The 24,343-nt window shown below is 43.4% G+C and overlaps 1 protein-coding gene across 1 annotated transcript in view; it reads left to right on the forward strand.

Moving 5' to 3' along the window:
* The window catches only part of MERTK (MER proto-oncogene, tyrosine kinase), a 101,669-nt gene that overhangs the window by 73,536 nt on the left and 3,790 nt on the right, over nucleotides 1–24,343 (forward strand). The window contains exons 10-18 of the mRNA XM_027622930.1: nucleotides 1,070–1,223; nucleotides 3,493–3,578; nucleotides 4,898–4,993; nucleotides 5,922–6,002; nucleotides 8,463–8,555; nucleotides 10,037–10,155; nucleotides 17,421–17,530; nucleotides 19,218–19,377; nucleotides 20,262–20,398. Coding sequence (XP_027478731.1) covers nucleotides 1,070–1,223; nucleotides 3,493–3,578; nucleotides 4,898–4,993; nucleotides 5,922–6,002; nucleotides 8,463–8,555; nucleotides 10,037–10,155; nucleotides 17,421–17,530; nucleotides 19,218–19,377; nucleotides 20,262–20,398 — 1,036 coding nt within the window. The remainder of the gene's footprint in view (nucleotides 1–1,069; nucleotides 1,224–3,492; nucleotides 3,579–4,897; nucleotides 4,994–5,921; nucleotides 6,003–8,462; nucleotides 8,556–10,036; nucleotides 10,156–17,420; nucleotides 17,531–19,217; nucleotides 19,378–20,261; nucleotides 20,399–24,343) is intronic.

Here is a 24,343-nt window from a genome sequence, read left to right on the forward strand (position 1 = left end):
CCACGGTTGGGTTAAATAACACTGGCTCCCCAAAGACATGGTCCGAACTTGAGTTACCATCATGTAGTGTCTGTGAGTAATTGCATGGAGCGTACACTTCACCACCAGCTGTCCAGTCCGGAAACCACTATGTAAATAACAGATGTGCGTCATGATCGTGACTAGTCTTATCACTCGTCTCAAAGTCTCTCCGTGGTTGGACACTGCACTTCCATGGTTCAAATCACATGCATTTGGAAGACCTATAGCCATGTTGCCTCCTTATCTCCCAGGACACACCCACACGACACTTGATAAAAATAAGTCCTTGGAAGAGGGAGTCAGTGAACAAAGATGAAGTGCGGCAAGGAAAGGAAGCGTGTAAGCATTGAAGTGAAATTGGAATTGAACGTGGAAGGCACAGCTGACTGTGGGAATGCAGACACGGCTGCCATGTGGTGGACTAGCTCTGCGGCCAGGGCACGCGGTGAAGGTGACCTTACAACGTGAGCATAGGGACCATGCCAAAAAAAAGGAAGACGGCCCTGAGGAAGTTACATGAGCAAAAATCTTCATGTAAAGGAATGCTCAGAGACAGTTCACAGCTTTGAAAGCACAAAGGGTAAAACGTGGGGAACGAATCCAAACCCAGAAAGGAGTATGAAAATTCTCCAGGGTACAGAAAATATATTCTTGCCATATCATAAGTTATGTGACTGGAAGAAGACAGGTACCATTCAAACTACTCTTGATCAGCTTTTTACAAAGAAATGCAGTCTTTTAATTCTCAATATTTCTAGTGTTTTAAATTACGGTAGACCAGATAAATATGAGTTTTGCCATTTTTCTTATTCCTTATACATTCATAACGGACGTGAAGAGAGTCACCGGTTAAGTATTAAGATCACTGTGCATGGTCTCAGCTTGCACCGTCAGAGTGAGGACTGCCTGCATATGTAGACCACAGAATATAAAAGGACTAAGTTCTAGAGCTTTTGACTATCTTCTTTCCCTTTTCCAAGGCAGTGTTTCTTATGTATTTTGGATCCCAGAGAAATGTTTTCAACGGATTCTATTGGTTTTTTACTAGGTTGGGTAGATTTTGCCCCCTCATCAACCCCAGCACCTGGCAACACAGATCCTGTGCTCATCATCCTTGGTTGCTTTTGTGGATTTGTTTTGATTGGGTTGGTTTTATATATTTCTCTGATCATCAGAAAAAGAATCCAGGAGACAAAGTTTGGGTAAGTCTCCTCAGTTTAAAATGTTTTGCTCAGTGGTCTCATGTGCTTGTTCTGCCAACGGGTAATGCCCTCCTGCTGGCTCAGCTCCTCACACTGTACTCAGCTGGGGGTCCTGTCTTGTGTACATCCTGGGGACAGGCAGCTTCCTTGCTTAGACCAGTGCAACAGAGAAAACCAGCAGTGGAAGCTGGCCTTGAAAGGGGCTCATTTACAGAGAAGAGCATCAATAGGCCTTCAGTACTCAAACTTGGTTGCTGTAAAATGAGGGTTTTTGTTAGAAGTCTTAAAAATAATCCTAATTATTTAAAAAAAAAAACAATGAAATGTATGTATAGATAAAAATACCAGAAGGAAATTCACCACAAAGCATTAGCAATTCTGGATGGTGTAAGTTGGGATGATTCTGTGTTTTCTTTTTTTTTTTTTTTGCTGTATTTTATACATTTTATGTAATGATCAAGGATTTTTCTAATAGAGAAAAACTTTATATTTTCACATTCCAGTGTAAAAGAGGCACTTATTCTGATTTTCCATGCATTTGACTTTGAGAACAGTAGTTAAGTATCAACAAAGGTGTGCAGGCGTGTTAAATCAACCTATGAAAAGAAGGCTATATGTGCAAATTTGTTTCTGACTCAGTTTTCTACTCTAGTGCCTCTGTAGTGAGTTTGGATTTCCACGAAATCCAGTTTATCACTCATGAGGTGGAGGAGGTATTCTGTAAGAGGCAGGTTAACAGCCTGGGATGGGACAGAGTGAGGGAAGGTGAGTGACTGTTTTGGAGGGAGCTGAGCAACCTTTGTTTGTTTCTGTGTCTTAGGAATGCTAGTAGAACGTTCCATTCAAAAACTTTCTACTGGCTCGGGGAGGGGCCTTGAAAGCGGAGGCTTGACTGCCCTTTGTGTCCATTCCAGTCCTAAGGGTTGGGTACCTTCAGTACCTACTAATGCCATCCTATAATTTTTCTATCTTAGTATGTAAATTCTAAGAATGACTAGATAAAATTTTGTTAAGGTTTTATTTATTGGAGAGAGAGAGAGAGAGCACAGTTGGGGCAGGTGGGGCAGAGGGAGAGGGAGCAGCAGACTCCCCACTGAGTAAGGCTTGGTCCCAGGACCCTGAGGTCATGACCTGAGCTGAAGGCAGACACTTAACTGACTGAGCTACTCAGGCGCCCCCTAAGAATGGCTATTCTAAAGAAATGACAAAAATCTGATCTAAATGCTGAACATATAGTTGACTGAAATGCATCCCAGAATCTAGGTGTGGTTTGTAGTCTCATTGTAAAACAGGTGCAGAGAACCTCTGCAGAAGTTAAGAGTAGCTCAGTAACATGTATTAAAGACCTTCTAGGTGATAACCTAGGATACAAGAGTGAACAAAAGCAGGCACTGCTCCTGCCCTCATGGGTGCTCACAGTTGATGGAGAATCAAGCAGTAATCACACAAGTAAATATAAAATGGCAACTGTGTTAAATCCTATATAAAGGGATATGTAAAAGTGTATAATGGGTGAATTTGACTGCATTAAGAAAGTCAGGAAAGGCCTCCCTGCAGAGGTGATCCCTGAACTAAAATCTGAAGAAAGAGCAGGAGTTAATTAGGTGAAAGACAAAAGGAAGAACATTACAACCAGAAAGAGCAGTACATGCAAAGGCCCTGTGGTGACAGGGAGCCTGGCATACAGAGAGGAAGGCACTGGCCTAGAAGACATGATGCTTGGGTTCTGACATTAATTCTGTCACTTAAATGGGACATGGTTATTTTTCTCCCTTTCCTTACTATTCTCTCTGGAAGTAAGTCAACGTGCATAGCCCACACTTACGGGAGGAGTTACACTTCCTCCACCCCTGACGGGCAGAGTATCTACATAAAACATTTGGACACTTCTGCATAGGTTTGTTTCTACACCTCATTTATGTATTCAGTGATAAACATATCAGTATGGGCTCATGGATATTCATTTTATACTTTGGATTATAATCCAATACTACTTTATTTTATTGCTTAGACTGTTATGGCTTTGGCCATTGGGAGCTTCCCAGCTGTTCTGGGTTCTTGAGGGTACTTGGACAGAGTTGCTTTGATTTTGCCAAGCAGGCCTGAAATAGAGCTAAGGAAAGAAACATATTTCTCCCAGTGGGAAATGTCTTTGTCATAAAAGAGGCGTTTGAATGGGCAGCGGCTTGGTGACACCCTTGTGGAATCAGCACCTGTCCTGGCTGCCCTTTTTTTATAGTATGAGATGTCTTTATTTTTATTCACCCAGGAATGCCTTCACAGAGGAGGATTCGGAATTAGTCGTCAGTTATATAGCAAAGAAGTCCTTCTGTCGGCGAGCCATTGAACTCACCTGTAAGTTAACATCCATTTCCCTTTTCTGGCAAAAGTTAAAGTGGTTGAAAGCAAAGAGAGAACAACGAATCAATCAACAGATTAATAACAAAAGCCAAAGGAGTCGAAGAATGGGTATTTTTAACGTGCAAAAGGTCTTCAAAAACCAGAAACCAGCAAGTAGCTAAGTCAGACGTTGCCATGTGCTCTGCTGTTGGCTGGTTTGCTGGAACTCTCGAGCGGGCCCTGAGGTGAAGTGGCCAGGGTTAAAGACTCCTAACACCACAAACAGGAATTCACCACAGTGATAGGAGAAGATGTGGTTAGAGGTCAGGGATTTAAAGAAGACAGCAAAGCAATTGACATAAATCTCTGAGCTTATTTCCCGCTTTTCTGTGGCAACCAACTCAGAGAACAATTTTCCAACGTACTTTATAACAATTATGGTTTGAGTTTTGCTGAATCGAAGTGGAGCCTTCTAGTGTGAAGAGTGAGAATAAATGGACAGCTCTGTTCTTGAATAATTAAGAAACAGTGTAGAAAGTATGTGCAAATATTATCAAGTTCAAGCTTCTGCATGCTTGCCAAAACAACAACAACAAAACAAATACAAGTATGATAGAAAGCAGGGTGCTATGAAACAAAAACTTGTTCGAGGTAGAATGTTTTTCATTTTTATTTTTTTACTTTTCTTAACTGTGGCACAAACAGTCATTTGCCAAAGAGTTATTGAATTGGTTAATTCCTCTTATTGGTAACACTTATTGTCAGTGCTGCATATTAATAACCTTATTATAGAAGATCTTATTCTCCACTTTCCCGCAAGTACTCAACTTAGCACTTTTTATGTCATTGTAATGAGGATGGTAGCTTTTTCTCTCCGTGTTTCCTGCGGTTACTGGGACTCCTTCCCTAGGACAGGGGAGGTAAGCCGATGGCTCTTTTGTATACTATAGTTAGGGATAAAATAGCAAATACTGCGCTCGAAAGTACCTACTATCTTCCTTACTCCTTTAAATCAAGGGCAACCCCCCACCCCTCCCACACACACGAATCCAATTGCTGGTCGCTGCTACTGCGTGGTGGGAAGAGAAATATGGTTCTGATTTTCATAATCCTTCAGAATTAATCTTGCCCTGAAGAATTCATTTTCCTCACTTTAATCATAGTAGAATTAAGGGCGATATTTTATTACAGGCTTTTTGTGGGGGAGAGCCATGGGTACAAAATGGAGAAAATGTTTAGCTCTTTGATAGGGCTGTATATCTCATTTTAATTCTATTCAAATGAAAGAGAGCACACTGACAACTCTTAATACATACTCTGTCCCTCCTTTATAGTGCGTAGCTTGGGAGTCAGCGAGGAACTGCAAAATAAACTAGAAGATGTTGTGATTGACAGGAATCTATTAATTCTCGGAAAAATCCTGGGTGAAGGTGAGCAGTTTATTTCTTTTAAAATGTGAAGTAAGAAGGTAAGCCGTTTACTGTATTTTTTATATGTGTATTTATTATATACCATTTTGTGACTTTAAGTTACAATACAAACAGTTCTATTTTACAATTTGGTTTTTGAAACTCTGAATTGCCGTATGAAAAGCACCTCTACAGTGCCTTGCACTGACAGTAGGCCCTTGAAAAATATTAATTCCCTTCCTTCATTGAAAAGCACGCAATCCAGGGACACCTAGGTGGCTCAGTCGTTAAGCATCTGCTTAACCTGAGCCAGGCTCAGGTCATGATCCCAGCGTCCTGGGATCGAGCCCCACATCGGGCTCCCTGCTCAGTGGGAAGCCTGCTTCTCCCTCTCCCGCTCCCCCTGCTTGTGTTCCCTCTCTCGCTGTGTCTCTCTCTGTCAAAGAAATAAAATCTTAAAAAAAAAAAAGAAAGAAAAGCACGCAATCCATTGGTCGGTTTCCTATATACTCTAAATACCTCTAATTCTTAAGTTTACTGTTTTGGGCACTTTCCTAATTAGTTAAATAGGAACAAAAGTGAAAATACATATTTAATTTGTCAAACTGATATTAGGATGAATGATAATGATATTTAGAATTTCTACTTTATAAATGTCGATAACATTTGCCATGTTGTTCTGTAAGTGTCTTGGATCAGTTATAATGCTTAATAAAATGATGGGCTGAGCCGAGCCTGAGCCAAGCAAGCTTGTGACAAGCAGGAGGCTAGTGTGTGACCTGTGTCCCTGGTGTGCGAGCATGGGTGGCCCCAGCAGGCCCTGCCCGGCTGCCACATACTAGTCACTCTCCGGCCACATAAAAACAGCAGCTGGGGAACTGTAGCATTTCTGTGGTCAGGAGAGATTCTGCACAATGTTGTCTTATACAGATGTTGTCTTATTTCACAGGAGAGTTTGGGTCTGTGATGGAAGGAAATCTTAAGCAGCAAGATGGGACCTCTCAGAAAGTGGCCGTGAAGACCATGAAGTGTGAGTTATCACTGATGAAACACCTTCCAGCCAGTGTGGTCAGCTGGGTCAGTAACCTGGTGCTCTCTAGGGCCAGTGAGGGGGTTCATGTGTCATGCTCTCAGTCACTGATGGGTCAGAAGGCCATCCAGAACACTGTGTGGTCACAGAGGGAAAGTGACCGTCAGGAGCTCTGCATATCTGCATGGTATATTCTTTACACTAGAGGAAGTTCCGTTTCTTATTTATACTACACCTCCCTCTCTGTCTCGTTCTCTCTCTCTCTCTCTCTCTCTCCCCCCCCCTTCTCCCTTCACTCTCACCTAGTAAAGTGAATGACTCCAAAATAAGTCATGAGTTTCTGAGACAAGGCTGACCTGGTAGCCACCTCTGACCGCAAGGGTTGGCCTGGCTGATCTGGCCAGCTCGGTGGGATCACTTCTCACTTGAGGATGGTTGCATAGTCCTCAGGAAGCTGTGGGCTGCCTGGAAGGTACATTTCCCAGAGAGAGGAGAGATAGTTATGAAGATATTATGAAGAGCAGTGATCCCAAGCTGGAACCTCCAAGCAAGCTGGGAAGAGAGCCTGCAGCCAGGTCAGAAAGGGCCTTGTAAGTCGTCACAAAGAATCTGCTTTTATCCCACGAGTAGGAGAACACCAGTAAGAGTCTTAAGCAAATGAGGAACAAAAGCAGATCACATTCTAGAAAGTTGACTTTGGTGGCAGTGTAGAGGAGAATGAATTACAGCATTGACAAAAGTAAAGACAGATGCTGTTTGGGGCACTCCAGAATCTGTGCAGATGTCTATCTCGATAAGGAAACTAGGCTCAGAGACGGGGTGACTTGTCGAAGTCAGATAGCTTAAAAGGGAGAAGGTTGTGCTGGACTTTTTCATCACCACGCATTGACCAGGCTGCAGTAGCAGAACATGATCGCACATTCAGCACTGTTCCTGCTCCTTGCGTTATTGTATCTGAACCTGGTCCATGTGAAGGCTCTTTCCATCGTCCCCATTTACCAGTGGAAGGTTTGGGGGGGACCTTGTAAAAGGGGCTAGGCCTGGAATCTGTTTCTTCTCTGGCCTTGGCCATGCTCTTCTTTGAATTAGAATCACTTGCCTAAGAATTGTATCTATGTTAATTATCAAAGATTGAAAGAATAGTCTCTGGCCTCTGCATCACAGGCTTATCCTCATTTGCCTAGGATGTTGGTCCCTTGGGGAGGGTGGGGGTGGAGTTTGCAGGAATACCCTACCCTTTCTGTTCCACCCACCTAGTTGTCTTAGCAAAGATAATAGGTGAGGGCAAAGGTGGCAGACATTTTGCAGGTCTATATGATTTTTTACTTTTCTTAAATTCGCTTTAATAAGAAAATTAATATATACAAAGCCCACAGAATGTCCAGACCCTACGCTATATGCACGCACATGTGATTTCAGTCAATACTTAGTGTTATAGCAAATCCCTAATTCATGCCTGGCTTTATGTTTGTTTTTCTTTGTTTTTCCTTGTTTCTTTGTTTCTAAAATACACATAACCTAAAATGTACCATCCTAACCATTTTTAAGAGCGTAGTTCAGCGGCATTGAGTTCATTCACACTGTTGTGCAACCATCACCACCATCCACCTCCTGGATTTTTTTCATCTTGCAAAACTGAAACTCCATATGCATTAAACAACTTCCCATCTCCTCTGCCTCCACTTGCCCCTGGCTACCACCATCCCCCCTTTCTGTCTCTATGAATTTGACTTCTCTAATTACCTCGTAAAAGTGGAATCACACAGTACTTATCCTCTTGTGACTGGCTTGCTTCCCCTAACATAATATAGAATTTTAGATGTCTCTCTCAAGTTGGTTTAATCCCAAAATGGTATGGTGTGGAAGTTAGAAAAGTATATCCAGTCCACAAGGCATGATTGAGCAATCAGCCTTGCAAGATTGAGAGAAGCATGTGTTCTTGCTTTTTTTAAGGCAAAAATAATTGCAACAGATCAGTTACATTTGACTTTCAGGGTTTTTTTTTTTTTTTAAGGAATATACTTTAATTTTTAGAGAAGTTTTAGGTTTCTAGAAAAATTGGGCAGAAAATACAGAGTTCCACATGCCCCTGTTCCCTATCATTAACGTCTTGCGTCCATGTGGTGCATTTTTTACAAGTGATACATCAGTAACCCATGTGATACGTTATTAACTGAAGTCCATATGTTATATTAGCTTTCACCTTGTATTGAATATTCTATGAGTTTTGACAAATACAGTGTCCTATGTGCACCATTACAGTATCATGTGGAAGTTTCCCTGCCCTACATTCTCCCGTGTGCCATCTATCCATCCCTCCCCACCCACCCCTGCCTGATGACCACTCATCTGTTTATTGTTGTACTTTTGCCTTTTCCTGAATTTACTTTCAGAGAACAAAATTGCTCTTACCTCCTGAGTAAATTATCGGTGCCTACCATTTTCTATGCTCTCTTTTAGTGGACAACTTTTCTCAGCGAGAGATTGAGGAGTTCCTCAGTGAGGCCGCGTGCATGAAAGACTTCAACCACCCCAATGTCATCCGACTCCTAGGTACCTCAGAGAAATGCGGGACTGGGGGACAGCGGGGCTTGGCTAATCCACTCCGCACCAAAGGACAAGTCTCTGGGGCAGATAAGTTTATACTTTGTATGACCCCACAGTAATTGGTACCATTGAGTTTTTCACCCCAAAGACATCTTACAGTTACATTTTCTGAAGCTGATGGTAAAAATGGGCCTGCATTTCCTGGACACCTCAGGGGCCAGGAACATTTAGTGTCCACAGAGTTCTAAGTGACTGTGGGTGGAAATGGGGGACTGCACATTACTCCAAGGCAAGACAAAAGCTTATGTTAAACCATGTTATAATTTTTATGGATTTAAGGTTATCCATGAATCAAATACTGGTAGGGTAAAGCTGTCAAAGTAGATACATTCCATAGATCATCTTTGAGAAACAATTTATTAATGTATTTTCAAGTACTGATTTCCTAGGATCTAATACTGCCTGTCATGGGACATGATTTAATAGAATTTGGTTTTGTGGCCCTGTAGCTATCAAGAGGTTACCATGTAAGTGCCACAGTTCCAACACAGAAGAGCGACCTAAACATAATTGAATATTCTGCTGACTTCTTTTTTTTCTGTCCTGTATCTTGATAAGTGCTAAATTCTTTGGGGAACTTTCAAAGTTTTATTACGATCAAAGCTGCAGAGAGATGTGAAAAATAATGATTGGTTATAAAATCATTTCAAAGAAACCGCTATTACTCCTTTGCAGCTATTGATTTCTGCAGACTCAGAGAACCATCGTGCTTTGCGATGGACGGGCCGTGATATGCAAGCACTTTGCCAGCCTGCCATCAGGTGACGGGCTCTGGTTCCAGCTTTTCATGATAAATGGTGTTTCCTGTGTATAACTGTTAAAATTTAGAGATGTGAATTTTACCTATTGGCCCTCAAAATTCTTTTAATAGTTTTGAGCATTTGATGGCACCGGGCTTTTTCACCTGATCAGGTACTTAACTATCCCATGAAATTAGTTTGCCCTTAAATTCTATTGCAGTCACTACCCCTCACTTAGGCTCAGTGTAACAAAAACTCCATGGGTGTCTAGATGGCTATACTGTGACAGATTAATTTTTGAGACCTCTCATGCAAAGATTGTTACTAATCTGAAAGAAAAAAATTACTAAGAAGTGGACCCAGCATGTGTTCCATATTCTAATACAGCTTGTGTGTGAGTTATGGGTATTTATTTTATTTTTTTTATTTGTTAATTTTTTAAGGAGGCCCCATGCCCAGCATGGAGCCCAACATGGGCCTTGAACTCATGACCCTGAGATCAAGACCTGAGCTGAGATCAGGAGTCAGATGCTTAACCAACGGAGCCACCCAGGCGCCCCATGTTTATTTTGTTTTTAACTGTTACCTCGAGAGCACATGGTTTCAATTTGGCCAGTGCTCCTGCAGTGCTTTTCTGGTTACTGCTAACAAAGAGCTCTTTGTAACTTTCTCTGGTTTTAATTTCAGGTGTATGTATAGAAATGAGCTCTCAAGGCATCCCAAAGCCCATGGTGATTTTACCCTTCATGAAGTATGGGGATCTGCATACCTACTTACTCTATTCCCGACTAGAGACAGGACCCAAGGTAATTACCCAGTTGTCTTGCCTCTGAACAGTCCCCCAGGCTTCCGTGACAGGGCCTGGGAAACCTCAGCATCTAACCTTGAAAATAAAGGTGGGAGGGAGAGGACATTTGGCCTTTGTTCAGCACTCACTGTGTACCCTGGGGACACAGCAGGCCTGCTCATCACCTTATTTATTATTCCCATTTTAGCGGCGGGGGGCGGGGGGGGAGAAGCCAGCTGGGCGCACAGTCTCATGGCTCAAGCCTCATTGCAATGGAGCCAGGTGGGCCCCACATGCTGACAGAATGGCCTCTTTCTTTCGACGTCTCCTCTTTCCAACTCATTCACTCTGAAATCACTGGAAGCAGGATCCATTTCACCCAGAGGGAAGCTGTACTGAGCTGTTTTTCTGGACACTGAGCCTGAATATACTCTGTCCACCTTTCCGATTATCAAGAGCCCCTCCATCCTCAGGATGGGAAAGCATGTTGTGAATTGGTGGGCCGGCATGCTTTCCTTCCAACAGTGCCCCTAGGAGGGGTGGTGACCCCATAGGGCAAACGCTGTCTGAATCCCACAGCACAGGGAAGCCCGACAAAAACAGGAGCTTAGACTGAAGCACCACACCCACCAGCATGCGGCCACAGGTCCCATCCAGGTGACCGACCTGGGCCCCCAAGAAAGATGACTGACTGTGGGGCTTCATGAGGAAAGTCCTCATCCCAAGAGACAGATCTGCAGGAACAGCCATTTATCAAATTTGGCAAGGCACTTGAAAAACAAAAACAAAACCCTTAGACCCAATTTAGGGTAAACATTCCAGAACCTTCTTGTCTGTGTCCTGCTGACCCTGTGTGTTATGGATGTGAAAGGTTATTTTTTGCTTTCCTTTTCTTTTTCTTCTACTTGTTTTGTTATTCCCAGAAAGGTTTGTAAGTGATCTTTCCTTTTTCAGTTCCCCTTGGTTTCTGCTCAGATTTTTGTTCTCTTCCTCATGACTTCTTTAAGTGTTCCACCCACACAGTCACTAACCAGAGTTAGGAAATTGTAGCCACATCTCAGAGTTATTATAAAAATCACTGCGGCTCCTCTGAAGAGATGAAGGGCCTAATCCAAAGTAGGGGACTCAGCATGGCTGAGTGTTTTTCTTCCCTTTTTCCACCCAAAAGAAAGACGATAATATTTTAAGAAGCCTGGAAGAGAAAAAACAAACAAACAAACAAACTACAATTTCCAACATCTTAGCACAATCATTGGCACCTTCGGACATTCACATCCCAACTTTCATTCCATGCCTACGTGTTTCACAGACTGGTGCTCAGGTGGTATGTACCTATCTGCAGGCCGTCCACAGTGCTAACCTTTCTCAAGCACTTAGTAAAGGCTTTATTTTGCATATAGTCATGCAGTAATGGCGCAGCAGCCATAGGAAGTCCTTACTAATAGAATCACAGGTGAAGAAACTGAGGCACAGATCGGGCAATGGTGGAGGCAGGACTGGCCCCCAGGTTGCAGAGCCCCTGCCTTCGGCTCTTCTCTGATGGCCCCATCCCGTGTGCACCCCACCCTGGCAGGGCAGCCTCCAGACAATTGGCTATGAATGGCTGCATGCCATCCTCTTGAATGGATTTTGTTTCATATTGATGGGCAATTTCACTCCCATTTAGTTTTCTGGTATGTGGTATGATTTTTCTAATAATTTTTGGAAGGATGGGAATTTCATGTTGCATAAGAGTGAATTCTATAATAAAACAGTAAAAATATACAGGCCCATATTCAGGGCTGTTTGATGGCCAACAATCGTCTGTTTTTACTTGTGAAGTTCAACCTTCCTCTCTCGTATGGGCCCTTTGGAAATAGAGTAGCCTCTTATTGGACTTTTTTCCTGAATCATTGTGGAAGAGATAGAGACCATTTATAATCTTTATAAAAATCTTTTTAAAATTGTCATACATTGTTATTGACTCTTTTTTCCTTTTTGGTGTACAGTTCTATGAGTGTTAACACATAAATGGAATCATGTACCCATCATCATAGTCAGGATACAGAACCGTTTCATCACCCAAAAATACCTCTTCCTGCGACATCTTTGTAGTCCTGCTCTGCCCCATGGCTAACTCCTGGCAACCACTGATGTGTTCTCCATTACTATAGTTTTGTCTTTTTGAGAATGTTGCGTGAATGGAATCATACAGTTTGTAACTTTTTGGCTTCCTTTACTCAGCAGTATGCCTTTGAGATCCACTTAAGTTGTTGCCTGGATCAATAGTTCATTCCTTGTTTTATTGCTGTGTATCTTCTAGTGCATGGATGTACCAGTTTGCTTATCCATTCACCTGTTGAGGGACACATGGGTTGTTTCCAGTTTGGGGCAAGGATGAATGAAGCTGCTATAAAAAAATGACATACAGGTTTTTGAGTGAACATACTTCTTATTTCTCTAGGATAAAAACCCAGAAGTGAGATACTAGGTCATATGGAAAGTGTATGTTTAATTTTATAAGAAACTTCTAAACGATTTTCCAGAGTGGCCGTACTATTTTATGTTCCCACCAGCAGTGTATGAGAGATTCAGTTGCTCTGCATTCTTGTTAGCACTTGGTATTATCAGTAGTTTTTTGGTTTGGTTTGATTTGGTTATTAGCTGCTCTGATAGGTGGGTAGTGATAACCTCATTGTGGCTTTTATTTACATTTCTCTAATGATTAAGGATGTTGAGCATCTTGTCTTGTGTTTATTTGCCATCTTTCTATCCTCTTTGGTGAGGGTTTGTTGAAGTCTTCTGTTTATTTTTTAATTGGGTTGTTGTTTTTCTTATTATTGAGTTTTGAGAGCGCTTTATATATTCTAGATACAGTACCTTTCTTGGATATGCAATTTGCCAAGATTTCGTAGCTTGTCTTTGTGTTATCTCTTTTTTTTTGTCTTCATATTCTCTTAATGTGAGTAAAAATATTTAACTTTTGCTGAGTGCAATTCATCAGTTTTTTTCTTTCATGGATCATGTTTTTGCTGTCATGTCTAAGAACTCTTTGCCTAAACCCAGATAAAAAAATTTTTCTCCTACGTTATCTTCTAAAAATTTTGTGATTTTTTTTTTACATGCTACGTTTAAATCTGTGATCCATTTTTAATTAATTTTTATATAAGGTGTGACATTTGGCTTAAGGTTCGCTTTTATTTTTCATATAGATGACCAGTATCATTTGTGAAAAGACTGTCATTAATCCATTGAATTCTCATTTTTGTCAGAAATGAATTAGCTGTGTAAGTGTGGGTCTATTTCTGAGTTCTCCATTCTGTTCTGTTAAACTATGTGCCCATAGTTTCGCATCTTTGTCAGAAATGAATTGGCTGTGTAAGTGTGGGTCTATTTCTGAGTTCTCCATTCTGTTCTGTTAAACTATGTGCCCATAGTTTCGCATCTTTGTCAGAAATGAATTGGCTGTGTACGTGTGGATCTATTTCTGAGTTCTCTATTCCGTTCTCTTAAACTATGTGCCCATTCTTTGCCCCTCCCACATTGTCTTGATTACTGTGACTTCATTGGAGCATTTGAGTTGGGTTTTATATTACACGCAAGGGAAACCATCTGATCTGTTACAGAGCCCAACTCACCTTTCCTGCTTTATCGCCCCATTCTCTCTGCCTCTTTGCTTTTGACCCATGAGACAACCTCCTTTTCCTAAAACACGTGTGTGCTCTCAGATCACTAGGTCTTTGCTCATTCTGATCATGGCCATGTATTTCCTCTTAATCGGCCATTTTATTCCTTTCTGTCTTTTAAGGACAGCCACAATGACAGTGTAGAATATTTTTTAAATGTTTGCATGAGAATCCATTTCTTTGCTGAGCTTCTGGAGCAGGTTGCTCTTATCTCTGCTTGATGCGTATGTTCTTATAGCCTGCCTCCCTTTGGTGTGTCCACCCCCACGAGAACTGGGGTCCTGTCCTGTCATCTGCCTGTCTGCCCTGCACACCTCCAGACGTACTATTCACATGGAAGACAGAGTGGCGCTTGGGGCCCAGCACCCAGGCCCTCCTGGGGGAGCCCATCTGCATAACTGAGACGTGGTCTTGGTCCACACTAGCAGGAGCAGAAGGATCTCAACACAAGGAAGCCCAGAGGTAGGACAGCTGCGGTGTTGGTCAGTTCTCATCTCAACAACATCATCCCGTGTCCACAACTGTTCCATCTTTCTGCTTTTTCAGCTGCAGCTGCCCCTCCACATGTCTGATGGTGGCAACTCCTCCAGGCATGACATCCCCATCCACCAGCCTCCAGAGACAAACAAGTCTGTGTTCTCTCTTTCCCCTTCCGTCTCCCTCTCTTTTCCTGGAACAGGAATTGTTTTTTTTTTTTTTCGTAACACCTTTACTGAGATATAATTCAAACACCATACAGCTCTGTTATTTAAAGTGTACAACTCAGTGGTGTTTGGTATGCTCAGAGTTTTGCAGCCATCACCACAATAAATTGTAGAGCCTTTTCATCACCTAACAAAAAGTCCCATACCCTTTACCAATCACTTCCCAGTCTCCCCTCCCCACCATGTTCCTAGCTCTAAGCAACCTTTCTTTTTTTAAAGTTTTATTGTTTTATTTAAATTCAGTTAGTGGACATACAGTGTATTATTAGTTTCAGAGGTAGAGTTCAATGATTCATCAGTTGCATATAACACCCAGTGCTCATCACATGTGCCCCTTGATGCCCGTCACCCACTTACCCCATCCTCCCAGCCACCCCCCCTCCAGCAACCCTCAGTTTAAGCAACCTGCTTTCTGTCTCTCTCTTGTTACCTACTTTGGAAATTTCAGATCAGTGGAATCATAGTCTGTGGTCTGTTGTATCTGGCTTCTTTCACTGAGCATGTTTTTGAAGTTCATCCATGTTGTAGCTTCTATCAGCACTTCATTACTTTTTGAGACCAGATAATACTCCACTGTATTGATAGATTATGTTTCATTTATCTCTTGATCTATTAATGGACTTTCGGGTTGTTGCCACTCTTTGGCTTTTATGAATAATTCTAAGAATTTTATACTTGAGCTCTTGCATTAGGTCGTTGATCCATTTCGAGTTAATTTCGTGTCTGATTTCAGGGTGGGGTCCACTTTCATTCTCTTGCATATCCCACTCACTGTCCAGTTCTTTTCCCCACTGAATGATCTTGGCACTCTGTTCAAGGTCATTCGACAATATAGTTATGGGTTTATTTCTAGACCCTCAATTCTGTTTCATTAATCTGTGTGTTTATCATTATGCTGGTACCACAGTATCTTGATTATAGTTGCTTTCTAGTAAATTTTGAAATTAGTAAATGTGAGGCTTCCAGTTTTGGTCTTCTTATTCAAGCTTGTTCTGGATATTCTGAGTTCTTGAATTTTCGTATGAATTTTAGGATCAGCTTGTCAATTTCTACAAAGAAGCCAGCTGGGATTCTGATAGGGCTTATGTTAAATCTGGAGATCAACTTGGGGAATATTGCTATCATAACAATATTAGGTTCTTCTGATCCATGAACACGGGTTATCTTTCTATTTATTTAGATCTACTTTAATTGCAATGTTTCATAATTGTCAGAGTATAAGTTTTGCATTTCTCTTGTTAAATTTATTTCTAAGTATTTCATTTTTAATTCTTTTTAGATGAAATTATTTTCTTAATTTTATTTTCGGATTGATCATCACTAAGTGTATAGAAATACAATTAATTTTTGTATCTTAATCTTGTATCCTGTAACCTTGTTGAATTCATTTCTTAGTTCTACCACACAATTATCTTTTAAATTACTTTTGGTCACAATCTGCAAGAATAACATAAATGTTCTTGGGAAAAATAACGCAAATGAATAGTGCCTAATATGCACTACACCTTCACAATGTCGGGAGGATTTTTATATTCTTTAGCACCCAAATCCTTTCCTGGAAACTGTCATCCAGAAAATCAAATGCCTCAAATATACAGAACAGAGGCATAAGAATTTCCTGCCTGATTTGTTGACATTTTTTTGTTTACTTGTTTTTAACAAGTAAACAAAAGGGTGATTTTTGCTTAGTAAGGGTAAAGGTAAAGGTAAAGGGTAAAGTAAGGGTAAAGGATAATTAAAGCATTTTCTTATATAGACCATGTAATTAACATATATCTTAGCTGGGAAATGTAAATCATTAAGAATTCAGTGTCTTCGTGAACACCACTTTGGAAGACCCATGTTCCATAGAGAATAAGCCATGACAAATCCAATGCCCTTGGAGAGAGCCTGTCATGGATGGACCCATTCATGACTGCCAGGAACTTGTGGTAAACCCTTTTCTTCAGAGCCCTTGCTGTGCTAAAATGTTTAGTTACAACACAGCTCTTCATCAGTCATCCCCTTGTCTTCAGTTCCGACGGGGCAGTTGCTCTCACCTAGCCGTCTGGTCTGACTTGTACAGCGTAGACTGTTGACTCTTACAGAGAGGCTCTAGGAAAACAAAAATAAAATCCCTGAATACCTCCTTGTGGTCCTTTGGTCCTATAATAAGGGGCCAAGACTGTCCTAATTTCTGTCTGAAAGAAACGTGTCTTTCCAAGCATCTCAAAATAAGATGATCGCATATACGTGCATGACTGGAGTGGGCTGAGTGGGCTTTCTGTCCGTGCCCCGCCCCTCTTTTCCTCTCCTTTCCCAGCACGGGTGCTTTGTCCCCCTGCCACTCCAAAGGACACAAAGGATCCCATTTGACCTCCTAACTTGCAAAAAGAATGTTATTTACCATCAATATTTTTAAAGACAGGGAGAATGTGTAATCTGCTGGGAAATTTTGTGGTTTGTTGTTGTTTTTATTCCTTTTTAAAAAACTTGTGAGATGGGCGCCTGGGTGGCTCAGTTGGTCGAGCGACTGCCTTCGGCTCAGGTCATGACCCTGGAGTCCCGGGATCGAGTCCCACATCGGGCTCCCTGCTCGGTGGGGAGTCTGCTTCTCCCTCGGACCCTCTTCCCTCTCGTGCTCTCTATCGCTCATTCTCTCTCTCTCAAATAAATAAATAAAATCTTAAAAAAAAAAAAACAAAACTGGAAAGCCAAATATATTAAAAAAAAAAAAAACTTGTGAGATGAGTGATACGGAAGTGAAAGGTTTGTTTCCTTGTTTCAAGACCCATCTTTTAAGAAATACAAACACTAAACAAACAAACAAACACAAAAACACCCTCTCTGTTTATATAACTCTCCAAGTAGCAATAACTCTCCAAGTTTAACTTTTAAAACATATTTTGTCTTCTTGTTTCTCCTCCCCTCCCCAGCATATTCCTCTGCAGACACTACTGAAGTTCATGGTAGACATCGCCCAGGGAATGGAGTATCTGAGCAACAGGAATTTTCTTCATCGTGATTTAGCTGCTCGAAATTGCATGTAAGAGTCCTGGCCCAACCTGGGAGGGCTTAGACCTCACCATGTGAGATATGTGAGGGGCTGGGTAAGAATAGGGGGTGGCCTGTTGCTGTTAAAACATGGAGGGGAGGCAGGTTTGGGAGGGGAGCATGTGGCTGGCTCTGGAGATGGGATTTCTCTGGCTCTGATGTGTGACTGGGTCTCTTCACAACGTCTGCCACCACGAGTCTGGTTGGCTTCCAGAACATTCTCCTGTGACTCTTTTTTTTATTTTCACCCTCTCAGCTTGGAGAGCTGGGGATGATCTTTGTGACCCTTCCCCTTTGCCATCGGCTAGCTTTGGACCCAGAGTTATATATGTAAGTCAGCTAGTCATGGGGGCAGTAAGGAAAATCGTAAGGGGTTTGTCTGTCAGGCTTTGAGATCCTGCCTTGTGAGTGTGTACTGTGGAACTACATGGAGGCTTTCCTCTTGCAGCATAGGGACAAGGACTTCTACAAGAACTCTGACCTCAAGCTCCCCCCTCTCTCCATCCTGCTCCAGCAGGACCATTGTCTGCTCTAAATCTTCAAAAACAATAATTAGTTCTCGATTTTAGGTTTATTATTGCAACAAGAGAGAGTGTTCCTTAAATGTATTGCTGTTACTGTTTTTCTTGGTTGGAGATGTGACCATAGGGGCTGGACCCCTACCACTTATACCTCATTTTTAAAATCCAGAAGGGTCTTGTTTGTTTGTTGTGGTGGTGGCTTTTTTCTTTTTAAGATTTTATTTATTTATCTGACAGAGAGAGCATAAGCAGGGGGAGCGGCAAGCAGAGAGAGAGGGAGAAGCAGACTCCCCGCTGAGCAGGGAGCCCGGTGCAGGGCTCGAACCCAGGACCCAGGGATCATGACCTGAGCCAAAGGCAGATGCTTAACCAACTGAGCCACCCAAGCGCCCCTTGTTTGTTTTTATTTAAGTAATGTTTCTACCATGGAAAGAGAATCATGAAAACCTCTCTCTGCCCTTATATTTCCTTCATGTTTTTCCCATCAGGTAGGATGACCAGCTGTCTACTTTGCCTGGGACTGAGGGATTTCCCAGGATGGGGGACTTTTCAATTTTAAAATTAAGCCAGTGTCAGACAGACAGGAACAAGGCAGTCATCCCGCCTCCAGACCATTCATTTCTCCTCTGTTCTCCTTCTAGTCTAGGATCTGCTTTAACAGCCTGGGCTATAACTGCAACTGTACCCCTCTCATTTTCCAGTTAATTCCTCAAGTACCACCTGGCTATCTTAACAGGAAGTCCAGGGTCCCCCTCTTACAGCCTGTACTTCCCCACCTCCCCCAAACTGGTAGGAGCCAATGCTGCTTCCAGACACGAGGCAGGAAGGCTACTGGGTGCTGAACGAGTCCACTGGAGGGCCCTGGATTTGGGCTGCAGCTCCTTCTCCTCCTGTGCAACATCTCTTCCCTCCAGGTGGCCCTGCCCTCTGTGCACAGGTGCCCTTGCTGCTCCAGATCCCCACACGAACCACAGCGTGCAAGGTTATAACTCCCTGTCACCTGCTCTGTCATTGGTCCCAAAGCAGGACCCTCACAGGCGGATGGGGTCTCTATCTTTTGGTTACTTAGCATGAATGTTTTCAACTGCGTCTGATGCAGACCTGTGATTTAGGCTTTGCCTCTAAATGTCACTGAGGACGTGAACTTGCTCTCTGTAGGTTACGAGATGATATGACTGTCTGTGTCGCGGACTTCGGCCTCTCTAAAAAGATTTACAGTGGTGATTACTACCGCCAAGGCCGCATTGCTAAGATGCCTGTCAAGTGGATCGCCATAGAGAGTCTTGCGGACCGAGTTTACACAAGTAAAAGTGACGTGGTATGTGCAGGACTTTGATTTGGACCCCCACACTACAAAGATGAAGGCACACCGGAAGAAGTGACTTAAGCTGTTGTTGCACGACATGTTACTCTCTGATAAACTGAGGATTGGGAGCATCACACCTTTTATTTAGCACTAGATTCTTTAATTCCAGTGAACACTAGATTCTGCTGAAGTCGTTTGACATTCAGAAGATCTGTTTTTGCATAGGCCTTTCATTTATTCCCATCTTTTTTTGTTTTTTGCTACAATATAGTGACTTCTTGCCCACAACTAAGATATTCACATTAAATTGAATGAGTTCGTCCAATGGCTCTATATAAAAGGTGCTGTGTAATTAAACCCTTACCCAGAGATGGGGAAAAGCAGAGACTTGACAGCAGCAGGGGAACCGAGCATTACACAGAGCACTGACACGCGGAGAGAAGGCTATATCCGCCTTTGTCAGATTTCCCGGAACAGCCTTGGTACACCCGGGGAAGTGTGGCTCTCTGACCCCCTCGTTATTGCGGCACTGGGAGAGCAGCGTGTCTCAGGCATAATTGTCAGCTTTGTGCACCCTCATCGGGCTTTAAGGAAATGACCTTTCTTTTTTTTTTTTTAATTTTATTATGTTAATCACCATACATTACATCATTAGTTTTTGATGGAGTGTTCCATGATTCATTGTTTGTGTATAACACCCAGTGCTCCATGCAGAACGTGCCCTCTTTAATACCCATCACCAGGCTAACCCATCCCCCCCCTCCCCCTCTAGAACCCTCAGTTTGTTTCTCAGAGTCCGTAGTCTCTCATCGTTCAGGAAATGACCTTTCTAAATGAAAAAGTCCATTCAGCCTTTCTGAAAAGACTTGCATCCTGACTTGTTGCTTTGTTCCCAGTGGGCATTTGGCGTGACCATGTGGGAGATAGCAACACGGGGAATGACTCCCTACCCGGGAGTCCAGAACCACGAAATGTACGACTATCTTCTCCACGGCCACAGGCTGAAGCAGCCCGAGGACTGCCTGGATGAACTGTGAGTGAGCGTCTCCGTGTCACTGGGTGCTCTGCCCGGGCCAGTCAGCTGGCCCTGCGCAGACCTGGGGACACACGGCCGCTCAGCGGGAGGGGTCGTGCTTAGCCAGATGGCTGTATGTGGGAGGTGGCACGCAGACGTCCCAGGCCACAAGCCTTTCTTGGTGTGGGAGTTGGTGTGTGCATATCTCCAGCGAGCCTGCATGTGTCCTGATGTTCCATAAGCACCTCTAGGAGACCTACCCTATAGACAAACAGGTTGACTCTACCATACATGAGGGACTTGAATGATTACCTGCCCTCTTCCTGCTGCAGTTCTCTTTCTAGGCAACATAAAACAATATAAAATCACAATAATATCTGCAGTGGGGAAATCTGGAGATCGAAGCCAGTGACGCTGAGGTCAGCCTAGTCCTCGGAATTGCTGGGAGATATTCTAGCAGTGTGATCCCTCGGCCCTCTGCAGAGATGATGACTCTGTTGGTACAAGACGGGCCTAGAAATGTATGTGTTAAAACCCTCCCTGGGAGACTGTGTGCTCAGCAAGCGAGAGAGCCCCCAGCTCCAAGCGTGCAGGACCACAGTGACACCTGTCCCCACAGGCCCTCTCTCTTCGGGACGGGCCGTATGGGAAGAGGCCCAGGACTTGCAGTCAGACTGGCCTCTGCCTCCCAACCAGCCACGTGTGTGGCCATCAAAACTGACAGGACCTCTCTGTGCCTCATTATTAACCACACGCAAAAAAAGTAGAGTCCCATCCTCAGAAAGGGATTGGGAAGAAAAGTTAAAGAAGAGAACCGGTAGAATGCTCAGCCTCTGGGAGTGATTAGTAGCATCATTCCACATCGATGTCCCCCAAACACCTTGCTGACCTTTTAAAAATAATTTCTTGTGGCACTGCCTCCAGCTTGGCGATTTGAACCTTCCTGATGGAAGTCACAGGAGTCCTGAGCTTAGAGAGGGCATTTCACCATATTTAGCAAGAATGTTTCGGGACTGTGGGCCTGCACGGCTGTCTTGAAATGCCATGATGGGGCTCTGGTGTGAGGAGGCACATGTGGGACCCCCCCCCCACTCTCTCTCTCTCTCTCTCTCTCTCTCTGGCCCTGCTTCTACACATGGGTGAGAAGACCTAGCTCAGCATGCAGGCCTCCCAGATCCTGTCCAAGCCAAGCAGAAGGAAACTTTATTGATCAGAGCCTCACCCTGCTTGGTGGTGATGGTGGTGGTTATTGTGGTTGTAAATATATAACATGAAGAACAGACACAAAAAACATAAGTCCTTTAGAAATATCATGAAATTCTAATTAGATTTGGGGTTTTATGGTAGTTTTTAAAGGGACCACATTAATGACATGTTTGCTTCTGAAAATGAGGAACCAGTTGCAACCAGACAATATTGAATGAAGAGTTTTGTTGTCGTTTCTTCTTAGCTTCTCTTGTGCTCCAGAAGAAGTTGGCACTTGCAGCGATTATCTGGGGTCTTAGCAAGGTCTAAGCTGTGTCACATGGTGGTTTTGAGACATTTCACATAGAGCCAAGCAGGGAATGCTGAGTTGGTGAGAAGTTTTAGGTGAAAGAGTCACAGATGCTCTGTGTCAGGGAAGTCAGGCGAAGCAGACAGGTCCACGGTCCCCACGCTACAGGCTTGCAGAGGCTCTGGTCAACCAGACCCTCTTCCCACGTACCCCCCCTCAAATCTGGATGATGGAGAACAGTGTCTCCCAAAGAAGCCTCGGTGTTTACATATCTGTGCATTTTCTTTTTAAAAATGAGACAGATACTTCTGAGCTTCCCCCTCCGTGTTTGCTGTCCAACCTTAGTTGAGATGAGTTCACTCCTATGTTGAGTTGCCCCTCGGTCTCTTTAAACGCAACTCTAAGGACTATCACGATGTAAGGAGCAGAGTACACTCTGTGCCCTGCTCTCCCATCCTGCCCTCCGAGGACCACCTCCTTCTCCCAGCGTCAGCCCAGGCTGCAGGCCCTGCTCCCCGCCGCCCAAGAGGCCACACGGTGTGATGCCCCTGTCACCTACCTGGGACGTTTCCTTAGCTGAGTTCACCGCGTCCTGGCTGCAGAACACCCCCTACCAGCTGGTCGCTATGGTTCACGACACTGGTGCTGATTGCGCTCGTGGTCCAGCGTGACACCAGGGAGCTGCCTTGTTCTTCCTTTATCCCTCTGAGTCCTATCAGCCAGCACATGTCCTTCAGAGGCCCCCTCCCCTCCTTCCTGCCCCTAAGACCCTCAAACCATGGAAGCCCAGGGCTGGACGGGGCCTGGGGCCATCGACTTCCACTTTCTCATCACATATGTGGAAACAGTGGCACAGTGACCTCGCGGTGTATGTGAGTGATACACGGGTCAGGGTCCTTATTATTTCCCGTGGAATAGTGTAGGCCCTTCTATCTCCCATCTCATTTTTCTCCTTAACCCCAGGCTCCTAACACATTCTTTGGGTGGCAACCAAAGCGATCTTTCTGAAATTAGTCTGATCGTGGATGCCCTAAACATAATCTCTCTGTGGTTCCCCATTGCCCATAGGGCAAAACCCAAACCCACTATGATCTGACCCATGGCAGGCAGGGGGGCTGAATGGTTAAGAATGTGATGCTAGACATTCCTTTGCCAGGTACAAAGCATGTGCTTGACAGATATGGGTGAATTCACCCATTTATAAATTTTATACATTTGTATGGTTGCATCTTTTTAAACTCCTTTTTTAAATAGTGGTAAAATACATGTAACATAACCATTTATAAGTGGCTCAGTAGCGTTAAGTGCTTTCACTTTGTTGTCCACCTATCACTACTCTCCATCTCCAGGATTCTTTTCATCTTTTGAAACTGAAAATCTATACCCATGAAGCAACTCCCCATTTTCCCCTGCCTTCAGCCCCTGGCAACTGATAGGATTATCTCTTTTATAAAATCTAAAGAGAAAAACAAAAATGACCAATTTACAAAGGCAACTACAAAACCTGTTGTTTTCTTTCTACCCCTAAAATTGAAATTATTAAACCTCATAGCCCCCTTTTACGCTCCAGGCCCTCTTGCTCCTCTTCTTGGTCTGCTACTATGGCATCACCCTTTGCGGGGGGCGGGGAGCAGCTTAGACAATATACATGCTTCCATGTCTGTAAAAGCCATGTTCATATTTTTAAGTACTTCACAAAGTACTGAAAGTAAAAAACGTAAATAAGTTTCGGGATGCCTGGGTGGCTCAGTCAGTTAACCATCTGCCTTTGGCTCAGGTCATGATCCCAGGGTCCTGGGATCGAGCCCCACATCAGGCTCCCTGCTCAGTGGGGAGCCTGCTTCTCCCTCTGCCTCTTACCCTACTCGTGCTCTCTCTCTCTCTCGCTCTCTCTCTCAAATAAATAACTAAAATCCTAAAAATAAATAAATAAGTTTCAAAGTGATTTTGCTACTTTGTTACATGAGAAAATGATAGGTTATTCAAATGCTTTCTCCTAAGACCCGGAAAAATTCAAAGTAAGTTAAATAACACAGCCCCTTGATGAAGTATTGGAAAGAAGAGTGTGTCTCTAAGGATAGAATTCCTCAAAGCTCATCTCAGAGTGCCAACAATCAAGGCTTTGTGGGGGGAAAAAGGAAGTCATGCAAATTGATTTATACCACAAAAACCATGAAAATGGAAACAAAAACTGTCAAGTCTAAGTGGCCATCTATTAAAGGTAAAAACAGGGAGAGTACAAAGCACTCCGAAGCCTGATGTCCAGGTGAGAATCAGGATTCTCAGATGGGGGAATATGCCCCTGCTGTAACCTCAGTGTCCTGTGTTCATGGCCGGCCCCTTCGTAGGCCTAGCGCTTTGCAAATCTCTACCTCCCAGAAGCATGTGCAAGTGTTGATAAGGGCTGCAAAAGTAAACAGGTGAAAAGATAGGAGATCTGCCCGTGTGTGAAGTACCACATGCTAGCA

The sequence above is a fragment of the Zalophus californianus genome, chromosome 8 (genome assembly GCF_009762305.2).
Source record: "Zalophus californianus isolate mZalCal1 chromosome 8, mZalCal1.pri.v2, whole genome shotgun sequence".
Lineage (NCBI taxonomy): Eukaryota > Metazoa > Chordata > Mammalia > Carnivora > Otariidae > Zalophus > Zalophus californianus.